Raw genomic sequence first — 23,375 nt, forward strand, 5'->3', positions numbered from 1 at the left:
ACCTAGCAGTTTGAAAACATGCCAATGTGAGTAGATCAATAGGTACCGCTCCGGTGGGAAGGTAACGGCGTTCCATGCAGTCATGCTGGCCACATGACCTTGGAGGTGTCTACGGACAACGCCGGCTCTTCGGCTTAGAAATGGAGATGAGCACCAATCTCCAGAGTCAGACATGACTGGACGTAACCTCAGGGGAAACCTTTACCTTATCTATGTAATGTTTAAACACTGGCCTGATGATTGGGCCATAGAGTCCACGTGAATAACTTTGATTCTTTAAATGTCATTTATAAAGCAAGCAACTGATAGTTGGTGCCCACAGCATGAAGTGGAAGCTATCTCGAGCCATGGTTTCACATTTCATTCTAGAGAGAAAATATAGCTTTCCTGAATAGAATATATTTTTAGATTAATTTCCGTACTATTTACTGATGTATAGATGTGCAGTCAGCTATAGTATTTCTGCTTGAATCACAGTGAATTTTGTGCAAATTTGTAAGTGTTTTGAGGTTCTGAGAACAAATGTGGACTCCAAATGTCTGGATGCAGCCTCCAGGATCTCAAAGATACTGCTGCAGATGTGAATGTAGAAATATTCACTGTGATTTAACAGAAATGCATTATAACTGACTACAGCAGTGAAGACAGTGAGAATCCACACTGCCAGTTATTGCATCGTGATACCACTTTAAGTACCATCACTCCTTCCTACAGAATCTTGGGTTTTGTAATTTGGTGAGGCACATAGAATTGTCTACTATAGAGCATGAATGGTGTCGTTCAACAGAGTCCAAAGTTGCCCAACAAACTAAAAATCCCAAGTTTCCATAGGATGGAGCCATAGCAGTTAAGGTAGAATTATAACATTATAGTTGTGCAGGGCAACACGCAGGTATTTCTTTAGTTTTAAACTGATCTTAAACATACATGAACATCTTAAACTGACCTTGGTAACATTTTGAGGTTAGTCTTACATCTTCATGTTGTACTTCCTTTGAGGCTGCACAGGAAGTTCTTTAACTTTTCACTGACCTTGACCACAAAACACGAAATCAATAGTAGTTCTCTATATAGGAGCGTATATAGATGACCTTAAACTGACCTTAAGAACTTTTTGAGGTTAGTCTTACATCTTAATTTTGTTCTTTCTTTTTTAAAAACGAATTGTTCTTTAGTTCTGTGCTATTTTTGTCCGATTCAATGCTCTGTGTCTGAACATAGATTCAAACTACTGTACTTACAAATTTTGTTTAATAATGTATCAGATGTTTTCTTCTATTTTGCAACGTGTAATCATTATACTGGAACCGCAGTGGCGCAATGGATTAAACCCTTGTGCCAGCTATACTGCAGACCTGAAGGTTAGGTTGCTGACCTGAAAGTTGCCGGTTTAAATCCGTGAGGCTGAGTGAGCTCCCATCTGTCAGCTCTAGCTTGTGGGAGCATGGGAGAAGCCTCCCAATAGGATGGTAACACATCCGGGCATCCCCTGGGCAATGTCTCTGTAGACGGCCAATTCTCTCACAGCAGAAGCGAATTGCAGTATGTTCTCAAGTCACTTCTGACATGATAAAAAAAAATCATTATACTCTGTTATTGGTTCCTAGACAATTCCCTCTTCCATCCACACATAATTGTTCTCATGGAAATAGCAGCAGAAGACTTATTTTCATTTTAAGGAAGTTTATCAAATAATGGAAAAGGAGTTTCTGAACATTTTAGTAGCTTAGCATGTTTGTGTGTTTTATTAAGTTTTGTTTATTTGTATGTATGTTTCATACATAACTGAAATGTATGGCAGGATTGTTTGTGTATGTTTACTTTTAAAAAGTGTTGTTTACATTGTACAGGTGGAGACAGGATTACTTCTTATTTCTATTTTAAATTGTACAAGTTGAATTTGTTATTCTTTTTTGCTGTGTTCCCTTTGAAGAAATCGGTGAAATTTTCCAAAGAACAGTACTGGGAAAATTGCAAAATATTTTGTTTTATTTATTTATTATAAAATATGTGCAAACATTATAATTGTCTGGTATTTATTTCATTATTTCCACCACTGTTTTTGTCTTCATTTTTGTCTGAGGCGGGAAAGGAAAGGGCCTGAGGCTGTTACAAATTGTGTGAGTTATGGGAGTTGAAGTCCAAATGCCTGTGCTAAACACTCACAATAAACAATATAATATAGCTATTTACCAATCAAATTTTAAAAATTCTAGAAACCAAAATCAGAAGTAGCATCACGACAATATAACAATTATCTTTAACTTTCAATTTTAAGCTGTTCATGTGACTGGTGGAAGCATACCATTGAAATCATTACCAGATCCTCCACATGCCTCTATAGTCACCTTACAGTGGAAGCATACCATAGGATGCACAACCACTGTGCTCAGTCACTCTGCCTCAGAAGAACGGCTTGATATGGGGTCGAGCCCACTTTTGAAGTTTTTCTAAAGACAATATCTAAAAATGAAAGTTTCTTTCATAAACATGGAAAATGTTCCCTTTTCTTTATTCATTACATTTTTCATCCTGCTGTTGCACTGAAAGGCATCTAGCAAACATCACTAAAAGCAAATTAAACAATGGGACTACCAAGGCCAGTGCAAACATCCATAGACAGGAAAAGAGTTTAAAATCCAAAAGGAAGGTTAAGAATTGCTGCAAGGCGGTCGGTACACCAAATATGTAATCCAGTTAAGCAGTCTGAAAAAATACCATCATTGATGCTAGCAAAACTTGTTAGGATGTCCAAGACGGCGGGAGAGCAAGCCAGTGCAATTAACTGCAATGAATCACTCTGACCAGGAGGTCATGAGTTCGAGCCCTGCTCGGAGCCTATGTTTGTTTGTCTTTGTTCTATGTTAAAAGGCATTGAATGTTTGCCTATATGTGTAATGTGATCCGCCCTGAGTCCCCTTTGGGGTGAGAAGGGCGAAATATAAATGCTGCAAATAAATAAATAAATAAATAAATAAATACCATACTTCCATCATCTAATCCCCAAGTAGAACATCTACCAAGGTGATCAAAACAGTTCTTGTCCTATATCCTGATCCAAATCTTCTTGAGACTAGTGAGAAAAAGATCACTAGAAAATTGACTTATTTCAGAATAAAGTAGCATATTTATTTATTTTCATCATTTCTATCCTGCCCTTCTCACCCGAAGGGACTCAGGGCGGCTTACAAAACTGGCAGAATTCGATGCCAATATACAACAATACAAAAGAATAAAACATAAGCAATTAAAATAAAACATAAGCATAGGCTTGGCATAAGAAATAACACTATCTGTGACTCTTATCACTAGATCTTAAAAGTCATTTTCTATGTGGTTTTCTGTCAGCAGGGCAGTAGAGCACATGCATTCTTTTTTTAAGCTTCTCTTTTCAATTTCTCTTATCACTAAGGGAGCGGCTATAGCATACTAAGTGAGGAACCAACCTTTGAACAGTATAGGAAAGCACTGCATTTTCATGAACTTGAGTCAGCCACCCATAAAAGATATCATTAGGGAAGTTTTTATGGGACAATGTATTGTAGTGATACTATGAGGCATTACTGCCATACCGCTGTACAGTCATCCTTCCACATTTGCGATTTTGACGTTTGTGGATTTGATTATGCACATATTTGATTTTAAAAGTTTGCTCTAGGTGAAACTCGATGAGCATTTTCCTTCAATCATAATGGAGGATCTAGAGATTATCACTAAGGGATGTTCTTCTATAGCAGTGGTTCCCAACCTTTGGTCCTCCAGGTGTTTTGGACTTCAACTTCCAGAAATCCCAGCCAGCTTACCAGCTGTTAGGAACTGTGGGAGCTGAAGTCCAAAAAACCTGGAGGCCCAAAGGTTGGGAATCACCGTTCTAGACATTTTCACTTTCATGGGGTGTGGGTCCTGTGCTCCTAATCCCAGTGAATGTGATGATCCAGTAATCTCAAAAAGATGGGACAAAGAGCTATTTCAGTAATCACAACGGTAACCTTTTTTCAATACGCTATACAACAGCACTTAGAACAACTGACTGCAGAATTGGCCAGAAGAGAATTGTCCATGTCTTAATCCTACTGTAGCATATGCATGTTGTTGAGCTATCTAGAAACGATGATTACAGGGATATCAATTTTACTTTATATGGAAGTGGAAAGTTGCCATGAAAGTTCAACATCAGGGCCCATCTACCATGAATGTGATTTTTTAACTCAAAAAATTCAAATCCATAATTGGCATCTCTTGATGGTTTTGTCTTGGCTTGCTTCAAACATAAATATTCACAACCGTTAGTCTTAATCATCTCTCTCCCTTTCTCTTCTTTCCTGAAGGTTGATTGCCAAGCTAATGACAAAGTACAGATAGATGGACCTCTGGAAAACAAGGATTTTTTTGTTAAAGAAGGTTCTCAAGGAGGGATGATGTTATATCGGGTAATTTGACTCTTCAATTTCAAATGACCCAAAATTGAACATGACTGAAGAAAATAAAAATGGGCTATTCCTTGGCTTTTTGGCTAAGGTCAAGAATAGCATAGGAAATGAACGTTCATATCACAGGTTCTCAAATAAATTAAAAACTACTAAGGATGTGGGGAGGGGATATGTAAGCAAAAATATAAGTTCTGATTTCTTTCTTTTTTTTCTCCTGGACTAGTTTATATTTCAACCTCCTGTTGTCAGCTTGAGACTGACTGGCGACACAGATGGCATCATAGAAATCGTATCGGATGGAGTTCTGTATCTTAACAAGGCTCTAGATTGGGAAACCAAAAAGGTCCACAAGTTGCAGGTAAAACAAAGATATAAGTATGTTAGTCCACGTGGAAAATAGTATTTGAAGTTCCTCTTCAGTAAAGAGCTAGTTTTATTCCTGTGAACAACAAATTTTGGAATGGAAAAAATGGGAACATTGCACCTTTAGCTGTATGGTTCATGGGATGGGAGTGGTAGTTGGTGGTGGAGAGGTGTGTGGGAGGAAGCTAAGTCAAATCCAAGAGTATCACCTTATGAATTAAGAATCAACAGAGTTAACGAGAAAAAGAAGGCACTTAAGAAGGAACCCTTATTATTTGTCTCTTTGTGCAAAACATGATTACACATTTCTCCATTCCGACAATAAGTAAATCAGGGAAGCCCTGCTAGACTACATCCAGGATTCTGCTTTCTTTCCAAAATGGCTAAAGTTTTGCTAATAATGAATCCAGAAACAGGAAAGAAGACAATCCTCCCTTGCTAAGACAAGTCCCAGAAATTGGTGTTTAGTGCAATATTGCTTCTGGACAGTAGAAGTTCTATTTAACTGTCACCACTAACACAGATTGGAGAAGTTACTGTTTGAAATGACAGTTCCCAGGATCCCTACCCAGCACTGCTGCTCATCATCTCTGAATATTAACAACAGTTAATAGCCATAGGTGATATTAATTGTTGTGCTGTTGTGTGACTTCAAGTCTTTTATGACCTATAGTAAGACTTGTTCAGTGGGAAGTTGCCTTTGTTTTGCTTTGAGTCTGAAAGAATATAACTTCCACAAGGCCATTGGTGAGTTTCAATGACCAAGTGTGGATTCAGACCCTGCTTTTCAGAGTTACCCTCCATTCAAACCACTACACTGCACTGACTCTTGGAACTTCAATACCAATTCCTAAAAAGCTTTGATGGCATCATTAACAACTTTAAAATAGCCAAGTATACTTCTCATGCTATCTAATGTCTTCAAGAGATTCATTTCACCATATTCAGACATTTGTAGAGCATAATGCCTGATCTCTGCCTCTCTATCCTTGCCACACATTTTCCATGGTCCCTTTTTTTGGGCATTGCCTCCACTGACCAATAATAAAGTAAGAATATTGCTTTATCACTTGTAAAATATCCAAGTAACTAAAAACCAATAAACATACAAGCTCAAATGTATATGAGGCAATGACTTTTGGCTATGTCTTTCTTTTCATATCATTTTTTCTTCCTCTCCTCATTAGTTGGAAGGCCTGAATGCAAGTGGGCAGAAAGTGCAAGGCCCATATTTTATCAATATATATGTGGAGGATATCAATGACAATCCGCCTACATTTGAGAAGAACAACTACACTGGAACAGTTAGACAAAACTCTCGCCCAGGTATTTATTTCCATACCTATCAGCATTTCAGCTTAAATTGCTAAGTATTTAAGCTTTCTAGAGCAATCTCCCAGTTCTTGTGGCTTCCAACCCATCCTGCCTAGTTTCTGTACACAATTGTTAGGGATAATGAGAGTTTGAAATGGACTGCATTCAGAAGACTATGAACCTATCACTCACCCCACCCCAATCCTAGAGACTTGGGATGATTAACAAACATGTCTTTACATTAATTGAAAATAGCAGTCTTCATGGTGTTTCCATGTTGTATTTTCAAGAGACCTGGCAGCATAAATATTGAAAGGCTGAAAAAACTGAATGTTTCAGTGATGTTTCTAGTGTAGTAAAAACTTCACTAGCTGGTGGCTTCCATGTTAGTGAGATGAAGTGTCCACTCAACTTGCACTCTGAGCTTTCAATCAGCTATCCAGGGTGCTGAAACCTATCTGTCAAATAGGTTCAGCAACTTGGAAAGCTCTTTTAAAGTTCAGATTAAAGCCTGGAGCAGATTTATGGCTTAATTGTTATGGGAATTACATAATTGAGAGCAGGATACATCTTCACCACACCATCTTGACACCAGACTAGATGTTGAGAAAGTGTATCACCTTCTGTTCTTCTCTCTTGTTATCACAGTGAGATTTCTTCAAATATGCTTTGTAATTAGACATGTGAATTAAATCCATGTTTAGTTCCTCATAATTAATACACAGAAAAGGACTCTAAACGCAAAATAAAATGATTTGCTCTGAGGAACGGATCTTTTCAATCATGTATAGAACCTTGTCTTCAAGATATGACAACTTTTACCAACCCTCTCAAAGTTGGACATCCTATTGTTCTGAAGCAGTAGGTTTAGATATTTCAAACAGGAAACTATGGGTTTTATTTCAGGCAAACTGGCATTGGTGATACTCCCTATCATATGACACCATGTGCATCCTGCTGCCAGTCTTCCTGACCCCTGTGAGTCTCTCATCCATAGCTGTTAATGGATAAAACCTATCAATAGCTCCCAATCCTATAACGTTCCCATCATCTACTTTGATATTATGGGTGCCATCTGCTTCTGTGCCAGTATTGCCAGCAATAAAGTCATATCAAGAGGTTGGATTCTCCCCCTCTTCCAGAACTATTTCTAAGCTTTCCTTTATTTTATTTTTTTAGTTTTTAAATCTGGAATTGTGCAATTGCACTAAAAATAAAAATATTTTAAAAATAAGGAATAGCTATAGTGTGGGAGGGTGTGCAGAAGCATAATTGCGGAACCACAAATTGACAAATTAGCATAATTGGGCTACTAAAAAGAGGTGTGATATTGAGGTTTTTCAACACTATAGCTGCTATGAACAACAATGTGATTGTAGTGGAATAGCATATTTGTGTGATAAAGTCCTTTTACTTGTTCTTACTCATCTTCTAGCAAAGGACAACAACTTCTGTTTCTATTACTGTAATATATTTTAATGTGCTTTTTTGAATCCAAACAGGAAAACCCTTCATGTATATCAAAGCTATCGACCTTGATGATCCCAACACCCTAAATGGACAACTGAGCTACAGGCTCCGTAACCATTTCCCTAACCCCTTCCAGGAGATGCTTTTTCAGGTGGACAATGTCACAGGAGCAATCTCCACAACCAAAGCTGGTAGGTAAATCTACTCTTGATGGTCTCCAAGTTCAAAGTAACTAAGCAGCCTGTCTTGAAAAGCTTAAGCTAATATTAATTAATCATTTGAGTCTGTGCTTATTCTAGCATCTATGCTCTCCAGGTTTGCACCATAAACAGCAGCATTGCAAAACATGTCCAAACCTGCTTCTTGAACTCTTAGTAAAACCTAAACTTGTAAAATTCAATTTTAAAAAGAAATTATAGCTCCCAGAATCTGGAATTCAGTTGGGGATTTTTTAGAGCTATAGTTCATTTTAAAAAACTCTTCAGACATAATGAACTTTTGAGCCCTGCCCTCCTTGATTTTATGAGTTGCCAGGAGTGAAACTAAGAGAGTTGAGTGATATGAGTTTCTGAATTCTCTTTGACCAAAGATATGGTCTCAGCAGATCTCAAGATGGGAAGCTTTTTAGTCCTCCAATAGAGAATTTCCAGCTCACTTCAAATGCTCTGTTCTTGGGCAAGATTGTTTAATTGTAAAGTGGCTTTTCAGATCCAGCTCTTTCTAGATGATTGGTTTAAATCCATTTTAGTTTGGCTTGAGTTCGAGAGGATCAGAGCTGAAAACTGGACCAGCCAAAGGTATTTCTACTGGACAGATTTGGTTTTCCTCGAACCCTCAGCAGTGTTTGAGTCGATTGATAAGGATATATCTCTAGGATACCTGTTTGATCCAGGCTATTTGGCTAACCGCAACCCCTTGTATGAACATGCTCGGGCCCTGAGATGTTCAGGAGAGGCCCTTCTCTTGGTCCCACCTTCATCTCAAGCTTGGCTGGAGGGAACAAGAGAGCGGGCCTTCCTTCTCAGTGGATGCCCCTCAACTTGGGAACTCCCTGCCCAGGGAAGCCAGACTGGCCACCTCTCTGCTACCCTTCTGACAGCAAACTAAAACCTTTTTATTCAGACAGGCTTTTAAAGATAAAGATTTTAAGATCAAGTCAGGGAGTGCTGTGGTTTTTAACTTTGAATATATTTTGATGGTGTTTAACTGGGAATTTTTTTTGGTACTAATGCATTTATGTTAAGCTGCTTTGAGTCTGATTTTGGACACAAATAAGTCTACTTTTCAGTTTGACTCAGGGAGTCTGACCTGTTGCTTGGAGGCAACAATGGACTAATTGCAAGCAAGCAAGCTGAGATTTAATTCTGACACATCACAATTGTTCCTGGTCAACTAAAATTGTGACCAAAGGATAAAGGAGGAATAACCTCTAGGTGTACCTGGATAGTCTGCCAGAATGTATTAATAGTGCATTAAACATTTTATATACTGTATATAAATTTAGGATTTCAGGGCAGTGTGTAGGTAAGGCCATATAACAGGGGTCCTCAAACTTTTTAAGTGGAGGGCCGGTTCATGGTCCCTCAGAATGTTGAGGGGCCGAATTATCATTTGGAAAAAAAATGAACAAATTCCTATGCACACTACACATATCTTATTTGTAGTGTAAACGCCCCCCCCCCAAACAACAACAATTTATTTATTTATTTGCTACATTTATACCCCATCCTCTCTCACCCCGAAGGGGACTCAGAGCGCCTTACAAGTTGTATGTACATACAATATATTACATTATTAGCATAGTACAATATTAGCATTATATATTAATATATTGTATTATACCACTATACCGTAATATTATTAGTAATATTACATTTCATATATAATATATAATATATATTATTTTATTATTATATTATACAATATTATTATATTGTATTATTATTATTATTATTATTATTATTATTATTATTATTATCCACCCTGAGTCTCCTATTGGGTGACAAGGGCGGGGGTGGAAATACTGTAATAAATAAATAAATAAGTTATTATCAATATTATATGTATACACAATATATTATATTATTACCATAGCACAATATTAGTAAATGAAAGAACAATACAATATTTAAAAATAAAAACAGTTTTAACCAACATACTGTAAATCTTTCAGGATTTCAATGGGAAGTGTGGGCCTGCTTCTGGCCAATGAGATAGTCAAGTTAAGTAGGATTTTTGTTGTTGTGTGCCTTCAAGTCATTTCAGACTTTGGGCGAGCCTGAGCCTAAGTCTAAAACTGAGGGCGGGGGCCAGGTAAATGACCTTGGAGGGCCGCATCTGGCCCCCGGGCCTTAGTTTGGGGACCCCTGCCATATAAGAACATCACATTACATCACATATGATGTACGTCTAGATTAAAACTGTAAATCATCAACATCATTTATTTACTTTAAAGTACTATCACTAAATGGCACTTTGTAAGTTAAAAAAAAGTGAAACTAGTTCCTGTCTTCAAGCTTTCAATCTAATTAGGACATGACACAAAAGGAAAAAGGAGTAGCGGTGTGGGATGGGATTAAGTCTAGAAGATACTGCCTCTTCTTTTCTATTTCCAAAGCTAGGACAGTGGCAGATGGGACGGAGGGCCTCTTGTCTGCTTAATCCTAGACATGGTGGAGCTGCGCTTGCCTCTTCTTCTCTACCTATGAAGCCCAGGCAGTGGCAGTTGGAATGGAGGGGGGGGGGGGGAGAGAGAAAAATAAACAGAATAAAAAACATATCCCTGTTCAGTATCCACAAGAAGTTAAGATGTTTGAGATGAGTCCGAGAGGAGGAAACTGAGAATATTTAGCAATTTCCAGGAGGCAATGAGTGGGGAATGGTTTTTGCTCCTTCTCTCTTAGCTATATTAACAAGGAAGTCAATGTTGTGTTTATATGGGAAAATTACTTTTTTGGACTATGGCTGAACTTGGCTTCCTGATTTAGGCTGTTCAGGCTCTGTAGCTGAATATGGCCAAGCGAATGTTACATCTGTTAACATTTTGTTGGATTTGTTTGATTTCTAGGACACCAATATTTAGATCCAGCACAAGAAAGAGAATATGTCCTAGATGTGGAAGTCTATGATATGGCAGGACAATCGATCAATGCCTTCTCTGCTTCCACTGATGTGAGAGTCACGGTGCTAGAAAACCTCTGGAAATCTCCAGGACTAGTAAAGATCAAGGAGAACTCTACAGAGCCTCATCCCATCAGCATTGCTCAGGTAAAATCTTGAAATTACCAAGAAGAAATCAAGAGCCCAATTCTTATTGTCAATTTTCTCCGCTTTCTGCAAGGTCTGTTTATTGCAGTATCATAATGAGACCTTGAGAAAATTGACTGGATTGTTTCAGAAAACATTGAACATTGATTTATTTAGTTCCCAAGCCAAAAACCCAACACCAAGAAAGAGATACCATGAAGGCAGATCCTTCCATTTATATGTATTTTTTCAACTTACTCTTCTTTAAAATGTCAGGTGCAATGGAATTATCCAGGTGCATATTATGAAATCTCATCCAAGGAGACGCCTTCTGTTAAATTGCCTTTTATGGTTGACAACAATGGAACTATCTATGTAACTGAACCTTTGGACAGAGAAAAAAAAGAAAGTGTAAGTATGTGGGAAAGGAATGAGAAAATGTTATAAAAACTGAGGAAACAAAATGTTTGTAATGAAGTATTGTTATTGTCACTCTACACTATGCAGAATATACATTGGCAATTAATGTTGCTGTTGATGTTGTTGTCATGTGCCTTCAAGTTATTTCTGACTATGACAACCTTGAAGTGGTTTTCATGATCAAGTTTGTTCAGAGGAGGTTTGCCATTGCCTTCCTAGGAGGCTGAGGGAATGTGAGCTGGGAACTTTTCAGAATTTGTGTCATTTTACATTTGCATCATTTATTATTATTATTATTATTATTATTATTATTATTATTATTATTATTATTATTACTATTTTACATTTGCATCATTTTGGGGGATTGAATCATAGCTGGACATGTAGATGATTCCTGTTAGAAATGTCAGTGTTCATAAGCTGTCCAGAGACAAAATCACTTAGCAGGAACTTAGTACTGCCAGCATAGTATTGTGCTTTGAGCAATGGATTATGATTCTGGAGACAGGGACCTCATCCCATGATGGGGGGAAAACGGGGGAATTGTCTCCTTACCACAGTGTTTTATTCCATCCCATTTATAAGGGAAATTGATAATACAGTAGAGTCTCACTTATCCAACATAAACGGGCTGGCAGAATGTTGGATAAGCGAATATGTTGGATAATAAGGAGGCATTAAGGAAAAGCCTATTAAACATCAAATTAGGTCATGATTTTACAAATGAAGCACCAAAACATCATGTTAGAAAACAAATTTGACAGAAAAAGTAGTTAAATACGTAGTAATGCTATGTAGTAATTACTGTATTTATGAATTTAGCACCAAAATATCACGATATATTGAAAGCATTGACTACAAAAATGTGTTGGATAATCCAAAACGTTGGATAAGCGAGTGTTGGATAAGTGAGACTCTACTGTATATTCACTTCCATCACATATGATGTACTTTTGTCCATTTCTACTGTAATTCTCTGCATTCTGAGCTATCACTCGGGCAAGTGTAGCCCCTGCCCATCCCGGAAACTTCACAATTGTGGAAGTCCGAAATCTAGGCCTAAAAGGGGGGGAATATAGCCACAGAAAAGTGGTGATATATCAAAATTGCGCAATTCCTGAAGAAAACATTATTTAAAAAATTATGCAAACATTTTATGCAAGAGAATTACTTGTAAGAAAAGGTATGTCAAGGCTCATTTCGATACTGCCTACTGGAACACCCACTCTTTAACTTCATTGCAGCGATCTAACATGGTGGAATACGACTTTTAACTTTAATAATTTTAGATTTTGTTTCATTCTTATTATAGCTTGTTTGTTAGCCAAGATGCAGCTTAAATTTTTCAGAAGTCCATCTGTCATTTTTAGAACAGACAGTTTTGGCAATTCTGCCAGTGTCATTTCACCAAGCTATTCTCCAGTGTCTAAGTATGAGTAAGCATTTTCATGTGAAGAGATTGACTTCTGATTGGGCATGATAAGATTGTCCTGTTCATTAATTTTCACGAGCACTACACTATCTAATTACAATATTCCTTTTACAGTATTCGTTTTATGTATATGCAAAAGAGGAAGGCATCTCACTGTCATATCCAGTGACTGTTAATGTCACTGTGGAAGACATTAATGACAATCCACCTGTTTGTAACAAAGCTTTGACTAAATTCGAAGTTCAGGAGAATGAAGTTGCAGGTAAGAAAACACGACACCAGATAAGTTTTAATGCACATCTTCCTTGGAAATACTTTGGATTTGAAGATTTGTATCGCAAATGCATGTTTTACTCAAGATTTCACATAATACATGTGCCCTTTGTCTGTGTCAGTCTGTGTCAGCATGTTTTACTCAAGATTTCACATAATACATGTGCCCTTTGTCTGTGTCAGCCTGTGAAATTACTTTATTATTTTTTTTACTACAGCTTTTAAAATCTCAGTAGTCATACTGGCTGTTGAGTTTTAAGAGTTGAACTTAAGATTTCACATGATACATGTGTCCTTTGTCTTTCTCTGTGTCAGTCCAGAGCCTGCGAAAGTTACTTTAATTTTTTTCGAACTACAACTTTAAGAATCTCAGTAGCCATATCGGCTGTTGAGCTTTAAGAGTTAGAAGCCTTCACAAAAATTTGTATCCATCTTTGCATGTGTTGATTCTAATATATGTGGGTAATGTTGCTTAACAACGTTTTGAATATTATTTTTATATCCTTTGTCTAATATGCATATTTTTGTACAGCTTTTAATATTGGTAACTGTTCTGCAGAATTTAGGAAACTGCAGAAAAGTCTAATGGCACTTGGTTAGTGCATTGCTTCATTACTTGCAAATTAGATTAGTTCCCATTAGGTGAGGAAATAAAAATCTTTCTCATCCTTTTAGGCATGTTGATTCTAGTACATTCATTGTGTTGCTATTTGAGAACAAGTAGATTTCAACTTATGGCAACATTATGACCTCCAAGATCCCTGATCATCAACTGTTCTGGTCAGATTTTGGAAACTTGGAACTATGACTTCCTTACTTGAATCAATCTTCTTGTTATGCAATCTTTCTCTTTTCCTAATGCCTTCATCCAATGAGTCACATCATTTTATGATATGTCATAATTATGACAACTTTATTGTAATCATTTTTGCTCGTAGTGATTTCAAGCTTGATTTTGTCTAAGACCCATTCATTTTCTCAGTCTATGGTATCTCTAGAGCTTTTATTTCAGTACCACATTTCAATTCAATTAATTTTCTTCCTGTCAGATTTCTTCATTGTCCAAGTTTTACAACCATGCACCAAAATCAGAAATACTACATCTTTGCCTGCTATTTCCAGGTTTTTAAAAATCTTAAACCCTAAACTGCTTAGGGTATGTCTAAGGGACAATCTATCTTAGGAGTCTATCTAGATGCTGAAATATCCAAAAGATGTCTTTTAGAAAGTATCTGGAATTGTGTTGCTGAAGGCTTTCATGGCCAGAATCAATGGTTTGCTGTGAGCTTTCCGGGCTGTATGGCCATACAGCCCGGAAAATTCACAGCATTCCAGTATCTGGAATAGCTTGCCATTGCTATACTTAAATCCTGTTCTGCCCAATGCCTTCTGTGTTTCACCCCAGACTATGAAATGTGGAATTCCACATGGTTGTTGTGAACTGTTCCTATTCTTGCACTATTGGGAATGGTATGAAGATACATCTCCTCAAATAGGCCAGTGTTAATGAGTGCATTATTTCAATGATTTTGCAGTGATAATTTGAATTGTTGTATTATTTAATATGTTTTAAACGATATTAGATTCCTTAAAATATAATTTCATTGGTTATAATCTTTAAAGCCCTATAAAGCTCAAGTCCATGTTATCCAATGGATCCATAAGAGATTACCTATATTTTGAGATAATATATGGAAAGCATCTCAGCACCCTCATAGATACACCTGGCAGGAACATGGGAGAGGTTTCTTGTTGGCTGCTCCCAGGCATTGGATCTCCCTAACAAGAAAAGTTACATTGGTACTTTTCTAGCTATAATTCCATGGGCAGGATTTTCATTTTGGTAGGACTTTGAAGACTGACTGCACAAGGGGACTGGGCCTTGCAGAATTGTGTTTTACTGCCTTTTGTTTATTTGTTGCATTTAATGGCTTTTAAAAATAGTTTTAATTTATGTCTAGTTTAATGACATTTTTAACTTTGTGCTTGGTAGAGTTTATGGTTTTAGCTTTGTTGAGCCTCAGAGTGGGAAATAAAGCAGACTGTTGTTGTTGTTATTATTTCATCATTGTTATCAGACTGTCCTTTACCTTTAGCTATCTTGCCTCCCTGATTAGTTGCGTAGGATTGTTCACTGGAATAGTTTTCCTTATTTGATTTCCTATTATCTCATGTTTATGTGCTGGTTGACTAACTTCAACTTCCTTTGTTGCCACCAGGGAATTACATAGGAACGTTTCAGGCCTCAGATGCGGACAAGGAAGGCACAATTAACTCCAGGCTTCACTATGACATTGTGTATCAGAACCCCAAAATCCCTGTGGATAAACTTTTCCGCATTGACTTCGGAACTGGAAATATCAACATACTCCAAAGTGCATTAAACCGGCAGGAGGCCTCTAACTATTCTTTGAAGGTGGAAGTGACAGATCAAGGTCAGCATCTACTTATCAAATTATTATTCCATTTTCCCCAGTCTTTTTAAGGATTTAGAACAGTGGTTCCCAAACTTATTTGGCCTACCGCCCCCTTTTCAGAAAAAATATTACTCAGCACCCCCTGAAAGGGGGCGTGGCTCAGAGGGGTGGGTGTGGCTCCTGCTGAAGAGACCGGGCTGAGCCTCTCCTCTAGGGGAGGGGCAGGGCCACAAATGGGCGGCCAGGCCTGGGATGGGCGGAGTTACAAGCTCTGAGGCAGGGCTGAGCTTCTATCCCTGTCTTGCGGTGCCTGCCAGGACACAGGGGGCGTGGCTAGAGGAGGGGGCGGGGCCTCTTCCCAAGTGCCTGATGGGGCTGAACCTCTATACCCCACCCCCGTGTTCTAACAAGCACCTCAGGGGAGGTATACAGAGGCTCAGCCCTGTCTTGTGTTCTTGGGAAGAGGCCCCACCCCTAGCCCCACCCTTTAGTCCTAAAAGGCCTCTCAGGAGAGGTATAGAGGCAAAGCCCTATCTCGGGCTCTTGGAAGGAGGCTCCGCCCCCTTCCCTAGCTCCGCCCTCTGTGTCTCAACAAGCGCCTCAGGAGAGGTATAGATCCTCAGCCCTGTCTCGGGCTCTTGGGAAGAGCCACGCCCACTCCTCTAGCTCCACCCCCTGTGTGTCCTAACAGGCGCCTCAGGTGCTCAGCCCTGTCTTTGGCACTTGGGAAGAGGCCCCGCCCCTGGCCCCGCCCCCTTGTCCTAATAGGTGCCATCACCACCCCCCTGGATCACTCCAGTGCCCACCAGGGGGCGGTAGTGCCCACTTTGGGAATCACTGATTTAGAACAAGAGTGAGTGACACAAAGCAGATGACCCAACCTGATTTTGTGCTCCTTCTTTAGGCAGAGGAGCTGCATTGTTGCTCTGGGTGAAAGCAAAGAAGTGCCTCCCTTTGCCATCTGCCAAATATTAGCTGCAATACAATTAGAGGCATCCCTTGGCAGATCCAAGGTGGAGAAATGTACCCCCCTCAATTGGAAGGCGATGTATCTACTCCAGATTTTGAAAACAAAAACAAAAACCCTATCTACAGGATAATGGAAAGAGGGCCTGTATATGTAGAAAGAACAATTCGCTATCCTGGTTGTAGGGACATTTCAAAACCAATACAAGGGCAATAGGCCAGCCCAAGGCTCACAACATAATGTATTGGAGTCTGCATTTTTTAAAATGGGGTTTATTCTACCAGTCTTTATTCTACCAGTCCTAGAGACAGGGCAGTCACAAACTATCATAGGATCTACCAGAGCCTAACTTGAATGTCTATAACAGGCATGTTTCAAACTCCGACCCTCCAGGTGTTTTGGATTTCAACTCCCACAATTCCTAACAGCCGGTAGGCTGTTAGGAATTGTGGAAGTTGAAGTTCAAAATACCTGGAGGGCTGAAGTTTGCTCATGCCTGGTCTATAAACATCTTTCACATTACATCTTAAAACTGAGCAGCTTGTATCCATCTATACTATAGTAACAGACTTTAGAGATACTGAAGGTTGCATGGGAGACATATCATAGCAATGTGTCCCAATCCAGGATCGCTACACAATATATATGGAGATGTTGAATGCTGTAAAACATTCTATGCATACTAATTATTATGATGTCAGTACAACTGTCATATCCATAAGGGATACATTTCTGGAATTTATGTGACCATTTAAAATTGTAGATAATAAAAACATTATTTTTTATGTGATGAACAATGGTGTCACTAAAAAGAGGGTGTAACTTGAATAGGAGACCCTACATAAATAAGTGAAACAGGATAAATGCAACAGTATAGATTGGTTTCGTGGATACAGAAGTCTTCTTGTGTTTGTATTCTTAATAGTTGATTTATGATTAGGTGTGTGGACATATGTCAGTCTTGATTGCATTTCTCATAAGCCTATCTGCATTCTTTGCCTATCTCATATTTCTGAAACTGATTTTTTCCCTTTTGCCAAAGAAATATGTGTGCATTTAGTACATATTTTCCTGAAGGTATTGATTATGTATTTCCCCTATTGGCTAAAATGTATTTGTACACATTTTTAAAATTTACACATATTTAGTCACGCATATATTTCAAAGATAGGCATGATTTGGGCACAATTTTATTTCCTGATATGCACAACAAGGGTTACAAGTGCTGATTTCTGAGGCATGAGGAACTTTGTCCGGTTGCCAGACTCAGGATGTATGAGGTGGATATTTTCATGGGGACATATGGACCTAATACATTTGTCTCTCTTTGCCCCCATTTGCCAGTATGTCATTTAAAGCCTGTTTGATTGAAATGTTTGAGAACCATTATTTTCCAGAGAATGACTTACAGTTGTCAACATTTTATTATCTTCTCCATAGTGTTCAAAACAGTTTGTGATGTACTAATAAATGTCATTGACATCAATGATCAGATCCCAATCTTTGAGAAATCAGATGTGAGTAACCTTTTACTATGTATACTTGTATTTTATCTTTTCTTTTATGAGGAATATGGGTGGGAAAAGTAATACTCCAGTGTTGGCTGAAGTATTCTGGAAGTTGTACTCCAAAAATCAAGTGACTAACGTGACTCATATGACTAATATATTCCTAAACGTAGAGTTTGAAAAAATTATTTCCCTGGACTTTGTTGTTAACTGTCATGAAGTTCAATTCAGCTTAAAGTGTCCCTTTGAATGAGGCACCTTCACATCACCCTGCTTGGGCCTTGCTGATTCACTGTGCAATTTGTCTGAAAACAGTATGGAAAAATCCTCCAAATAGAAAACAAATGAGAACATCCCCCTTCTATCCATACAATTACAATCCTACATTTTTCTCCTAGTCCTTCTCACAATGGAGATAGGAAGTAAAACAATATGGTTTCCATTTGCCATCTGCAAAGGAAAATAGAATAATTTCAGTTTATGAGGTGGCCATTCAGTCATGTCGGCCACATGACCTTGGAGGCTTCTACGGACAACTCTTCAGCTTAGAAATGGAGATGAGCACTAGCCCCCAGAGTTGGGCACGACTACACTTAATGTCAGGGGAAAACCTTTACCTTTACCTATGAGGTGGGAGAGATCTGCAGCCCATGAAAGGTGGGGGGTTGTCCCTGCTCCCCATGCAGTTCTCTGTCCTTATCCTGGATACTTAAAGGGGGGGGTGTACATTTTTGTAGTCTATTTTATTCCTCTTGCAGCTATTGACACCAAGTCTCTATGCACAATATCCATTTCATGATACTAGTGGTTCTTAAACCCTTTACACTTCTGGATTTTAGATTCCCAGAGCTCTGACCATTGGCTCTGCTGGCTGATGCTTCTGCGAGTTGAAATCCAAAACATGTGGACAAGTGATGTTTGAGAACAACAGCATAAAATGGAGCAAAATAAATCCATCGTCATATACATGACCATTCCTTCATTTCTTTTGTTTTTATTAAAATATTTTTTCTTTCTCTTGACAGTATGGAGATGTAACTCTTCCAGAAGACAGACGAGTTGGAACTGTAATATTGGAAATTCAAGCCACTGATGGAGACGAACCATTTACTGGAAGCTCTCAAATTATTTATACAGTCACGAATGGAGACCCAAATAACACTTTTTCTATACGAACAGATCCAAAAACAAACAGAGGATATGTGACAATTAATAAGGTAAATAAATTTTGTTTCTCTCCCCCACCCTGTTTCATAATGAGTAAAAAGGCTTAATTACCATTGGAGGCCCACATGGTAAGTATGGATTATGAACTTTTAGGAATAATCTCCAGACTTGCTTCTTGAAAAGATAAGCAGATAATTGAATATGCCCGGAGTGAGAAGAGATTGAATTGCACTCTGGACCAGTGTTTCTCAGTCTTTTTTTCACCACATACCCCCTTTTAAATACCTTTTGTGACCATGGACTGCCAAAACTTAACTCAAGATTTAAGGCACTAGCCTGTAGCAAATAATTATTTCCATTTTCCCGTGAACTTCCTTCAAATTTAGAGAGAAGGGGATATAAGGTAATTTGTTAATACCCTTATTATAATATTTTGTTTATAATATTTCATTTAAAATAATATCAATACTAATACTAGTTAGTAATGTGATAATAATGGTAGTGATAGCAGAATAATGGCAACAGTAACAGAAATAACTATAACAATAATAATTAATTACACTACTACTACTTCTAATGGTACATTTCCCACCCAGCTACTCTCATATCCAATTTCCACCTTTGATTGTGTTTCATTGAGGCAATAGGTTAAAAAAGATAAATTTTCCAAAATAAGCATAGAAAATTAAGATTTCTTCCATTTCCCTTTCCAGCTTGCTTTCATTCATTCACTTGTTCATTTATTCAGATTTAACTGCAAAAAATTTGTAACATTTCTTCAATCCTTTATGGACCCTGTTTGACGACATCATGGCCACCCAGGGTCCCTTTATTTATTTTTTGTCAAAAGTGTAAACAAGTATAAAACTTTACCAGTTTATTATTATTTTTTAATGATGGTTTAATTTGTGTAATGTTAAATGTCAATGATGTTTGTTTTATTGCTGAATGTATTTTATCTTGTTTATTGTTGAATTTAGGCTTGGCCCCATGTTAGCCGCCCCAAGTCCCTGCGGAGAGATGGAGGCGGGGTACAAAAATAAAGTTATTATTATTATTATTATTATTATTATTATTATTATTATTATTATTATTATAAAACTGATAAAATAGAAGAAACACAAGTAGATAAATAATTTTAGACCAAAAACAGGCAACAGAAACCACATTCTCTATAGCTTTAAACAGGTCTTCCTCTCAAGAAACTTTAAAAAATTGCAGTTGGAGATTCATGACACAGCTTCTCCTTTCCCTTCTTTCTTAGGTTCTTGATTTTGAAACAACTCCAATGTATTACCTGGACATTGGTGCCACAAATCCTGAACCTCTTGTCCTTGGAACACAATATAACTCAAGTTCTTTTACTAAGCTGAGAGTGGCTGTTACAGATGTGGATGAAGTACCTGTTTTCCTCCAAAAAACATACACAGTTGAAATGCTTGAAAATGTTACCTTTGGTACCTTTGTGATGACAGCAAGAGCCTATGATCCCGAGGGAGCCCAGATAAAGTAAGCACACCGTCCCCTTTCTGTTTTCAGATTTATCAAGATTAAATGAGACTAGACTTTAGCCTCATTGGCAAGGTGCTGTAAAGTTTGATGTTATTTGGATAAGAGCATACCGGAGAGTCAAAATATCATTGCAATGATTGTTTCAATTGCAAATACAGGCAGTCCTCGAGTTATAGACATCTGACTTACATCCGAGTCATAGTTAAAAATGGGGTGAGACAACAAGAAGTGAAAAGAAATCTACCTGTAGGAAGGGAAATTCACAGGCTGCTGGGGGCTGGGATGGAGGGTGGAAGACATATTGACTGATGTCTTTTTTAGGATTTTGAAAAAAAAATTGCTTCTTGTGGAAACAAGGATTGGTGAGAAAGTCTCAGTGGAGACACCTTTCCCCCATAATAACTCTTTCAGGAGTGAATTTCTCTTCTGAGAGGTAGATCTCTCTCACTTTCTGTTGTCTCACCTCCTTTCTTAACTATGAGTCATTTGTATGTCAAATGTCTATAACTTGGGGACTGCCTTATTATTATTTTTTTCTTAGGTTTTAGAATTTTTTTCAATATGAGAAAGGAAATAAAATGTAGTAAAATAACAAGTACAGCAATGAGCTACATGTGTATCTATGTAGGCACTGTCTGTAACTACTTCCAGGGAGGCTTTCTTGCAAACTGTATATGTCAAGTGCTTTTAAAAGTAATATCCTCACTCTGTTCTTATATCTCGGTGGTCTTTAGGTACTCCCTGAAAAACAACAACAGAAACTGGCTACGAATCGATCCTCTCAGTGGCTCAATATATACTGCAGCCCTAATGGATCGGGAAACTGAAAGTCCCTACGTGGTCCAGATTGTGGCGACTGAACAAAGTGAGTGAAGAAAACTCTCTTGTAGTCATTGCAGTTTTCAAGTGGGTCTGTGGCAAAATGTCTTCTGATGTGTCCCCTTTTACAATGCTCCTCCTTGAGTCTCCTTCTCATATGTGCATGGTAACAATGTCAGGAAACTGCGGCTGTCATTTTAAATTTTCTACAATGCACCAATGTGTTGCTACATAATACATCTGGGAGAAGGAAAGTAAAGTAGAAGCTTGCAAGTTATGACGGATATGGTTCAGTCATAATGTTGGTCAGTTGACTCTACTTAGGCATCAAATCCTGGGTATGTGATACTAGGCTTGGCTTTTTCTGCATCTAGGTGGGCCTCTAGCTAGGACTGGACCATTACCTGCAATCATCACCAATGGTTGTGTTGGATGGGACTATTGGGAATTGCAGGGTCGCAAGTAGCTCAGTCCTGACTTTCATAAATATTTGGGTATTCATAATTCCCAGAAAAGAGAAATCTCATGCTCTGAAGATGTCTTGGATATAGCGGGAAATATGGATAAGCCCAAATCCCCTTCTCTTGGTCTCTTCTTGAATAACAACTAACAAATGCTAACAACAAACTAACTAACTAACTAACAAACTAACTAACAAATAACAAACTAACACAGCCCGAAAGACATACAACAACCCTGTGATTCTGGCCATGAAAGCCTTCGACAACAAAATGTGTTAACCATTTCTTTCATTGTGAAAAGATTGGCTTATGCTGTGGTATGATATAATTGCTGCTCCTAAATGCAGCCGCTTATTCCCACAAAAATGGTGGGAGCAAGAAAAATGGATAGGTCTAACCATCTCTGATTATGAGTCCTGTAATGTTGTTTTGTCCTCTGTTTCACATCTGCAGCGAGAGCATCTAAGAGCTCCATGGCACAGCTGACACTGAACCTGAAAGATGTGAATGATAATCCTCCACAGCTAGAGAAGGACTCTGTGTTCTTCTGCCACCCTCTCCAAGGAAACCAGAAAGCAAAAATAGATGTTCATGATCCAGATATTTATTCATATATTCCAAAATTTAGTTATGTCCTCTTGGGTGACAACACAGTACAGAATAACTGGAATGTCTCTAAAGACGGTAAGGTGTTTTTGTGTGTGTGTGTGGCTAGAAACACTAGAGAGCCAGCATGGTATAGTGGTTTGAATCTTGGACTAAAGAAAAAAATGCATATACACTGTAGAATTAATGTGGTTTGACTCCCATGGCTGAATGCTATGGAATTCTGGGGTTTGTGGTTTGATGAGACATCAGCACTCTTTGGAAGAAAAAGCTAAAGACCTCATAAGACTACAATTCCTGTGAATCTGCAGTATTGAGCCATGACAGTTGAAGTGGTGTCAAACTGCATTAACTCTACAGTGTAGAGCAGTGGTTCTCAACCTGTGGATCCCCAGGTGTTTTGACCTATAACTCCCAGAAATCCCAGCCAGTTTACCAGCTGTTAGGATTTCAGAGGGTTGAAGGCCAAAACATCTGGGGACCCACAGGTTGAGAACAACTGGTATAGAGGCATCCTAGGACACTGGGAGACCAAGGTTCAAATTCGTACTCAGCCATGGAAGCCTACAAGGTGACAAGTCACACTCTATAGAGCTCAGAGGAAACAAATAGTATATTTCCTCTGAACAAACTGCCAACAAAACCCCATGATAGTTTTGCCTTGGTGTTGTTATTGTCAGAAATGACTTGAAGGTGCACCAAACAAAGAACAAGCCAAATGCACTCTCCAGATAGATATTTCTATTACAAAATGCTGTTCTTTAGCTTCCTTGGAGATCTTGTCCTGAATGAATTATTTATTTTTCCTTTAAAACTTTGCCATAGGGTCACATGTAAATCTAGGCATAATATCATGGGACTCTCATTGAAAATGTCAAAAACCCAAGTGATCCATTCAGACCTATGGTAAAATGAATATGTCCTTCCTCCAGCAGCCTGTTCTACAGGCCAGATTAGGCATGAGCAAACT

General features: G+C 38.2%; 1 protein-coding gene across 3 annotated transcripts in view; it reads left to right on the top strand.

Moving 5' to 3' along the window:
* The window catches only part of cdh17 (cadherin 17), a 44,302-nt gene that overhangs the window by 11,862 nt on the left and 9,065 nt on the right, over positions 1 to 23,375 (top strand). For all 3 annotated transcript variants that reach the window (XM_016992810.2, XM_016992809.2, XM_008108373.3), the window contains 13 exons: positions 4,329 to 4,430; positions 4,654 to 4,788; positions 5,981 to 6,119; positions 7,610 to 7,768; positions 10,645 to 10,844; positions 11,100 to 11,234; positions 12,790 to 12,937; positions 15,168 to 15,383; positions 17,773 to 17,849; positions 18,866 to 19,057; positions 20,272 to 20,516; positions 21,254 to 21,384; positions 22,253 to 22,483. In XM_016992810.2, coding sequence (XP_016848299.2) covers positions 4,329 to 4,430; positions 4,654 to 4,788; positions 5,981 to 6,119; positions 7,610 to 7,768; positions 10,645 to 10,844; positions 11,100 to 11,234; positions 12,790 to 12,937; positions 15,168 to 15,383; positions 17,773 to 17,849; positions 18,866 to 19,057; positions 20,272 to 20,516; positions 21,254 to 21,384; positions 22,253 to 22,483 — 2,110 coding nt within the window. The remainder of the gene's footprint in view (positions 1 to 4,328; positions 4,431 to 4,653; positions 4,789 to 5,980; positions 6,120 to 7,609; positions 7,769 to 10,644; positions 10,845 to 11,099; positions 11,235 to 12,789; positions 12,938 to 15,167; positions 15,384 to 17,772; positions 17,850 to 18,865; positions 19,058 to 20,271; positions 20,517 to 21,253; positions 21,385 to 22,252; positions 22,484 to 23,375) is intronic.

The sequence above is a fragment of the Anolis carolinensis genome, chromosome 4 (assembly GCF_035594765.1).
Source record: "Anolis carolinensis isolate JA03-04 chromosome 4, rAnoCar3.1.pri, whole genome shotgun sequence".
Classification (NCBI taxonomy): Eukaryota; Metazoa; Chordata; class Lepidosauria; order Squamata; family Dactyloidae; genus Anolis; species Anolis carolinensis.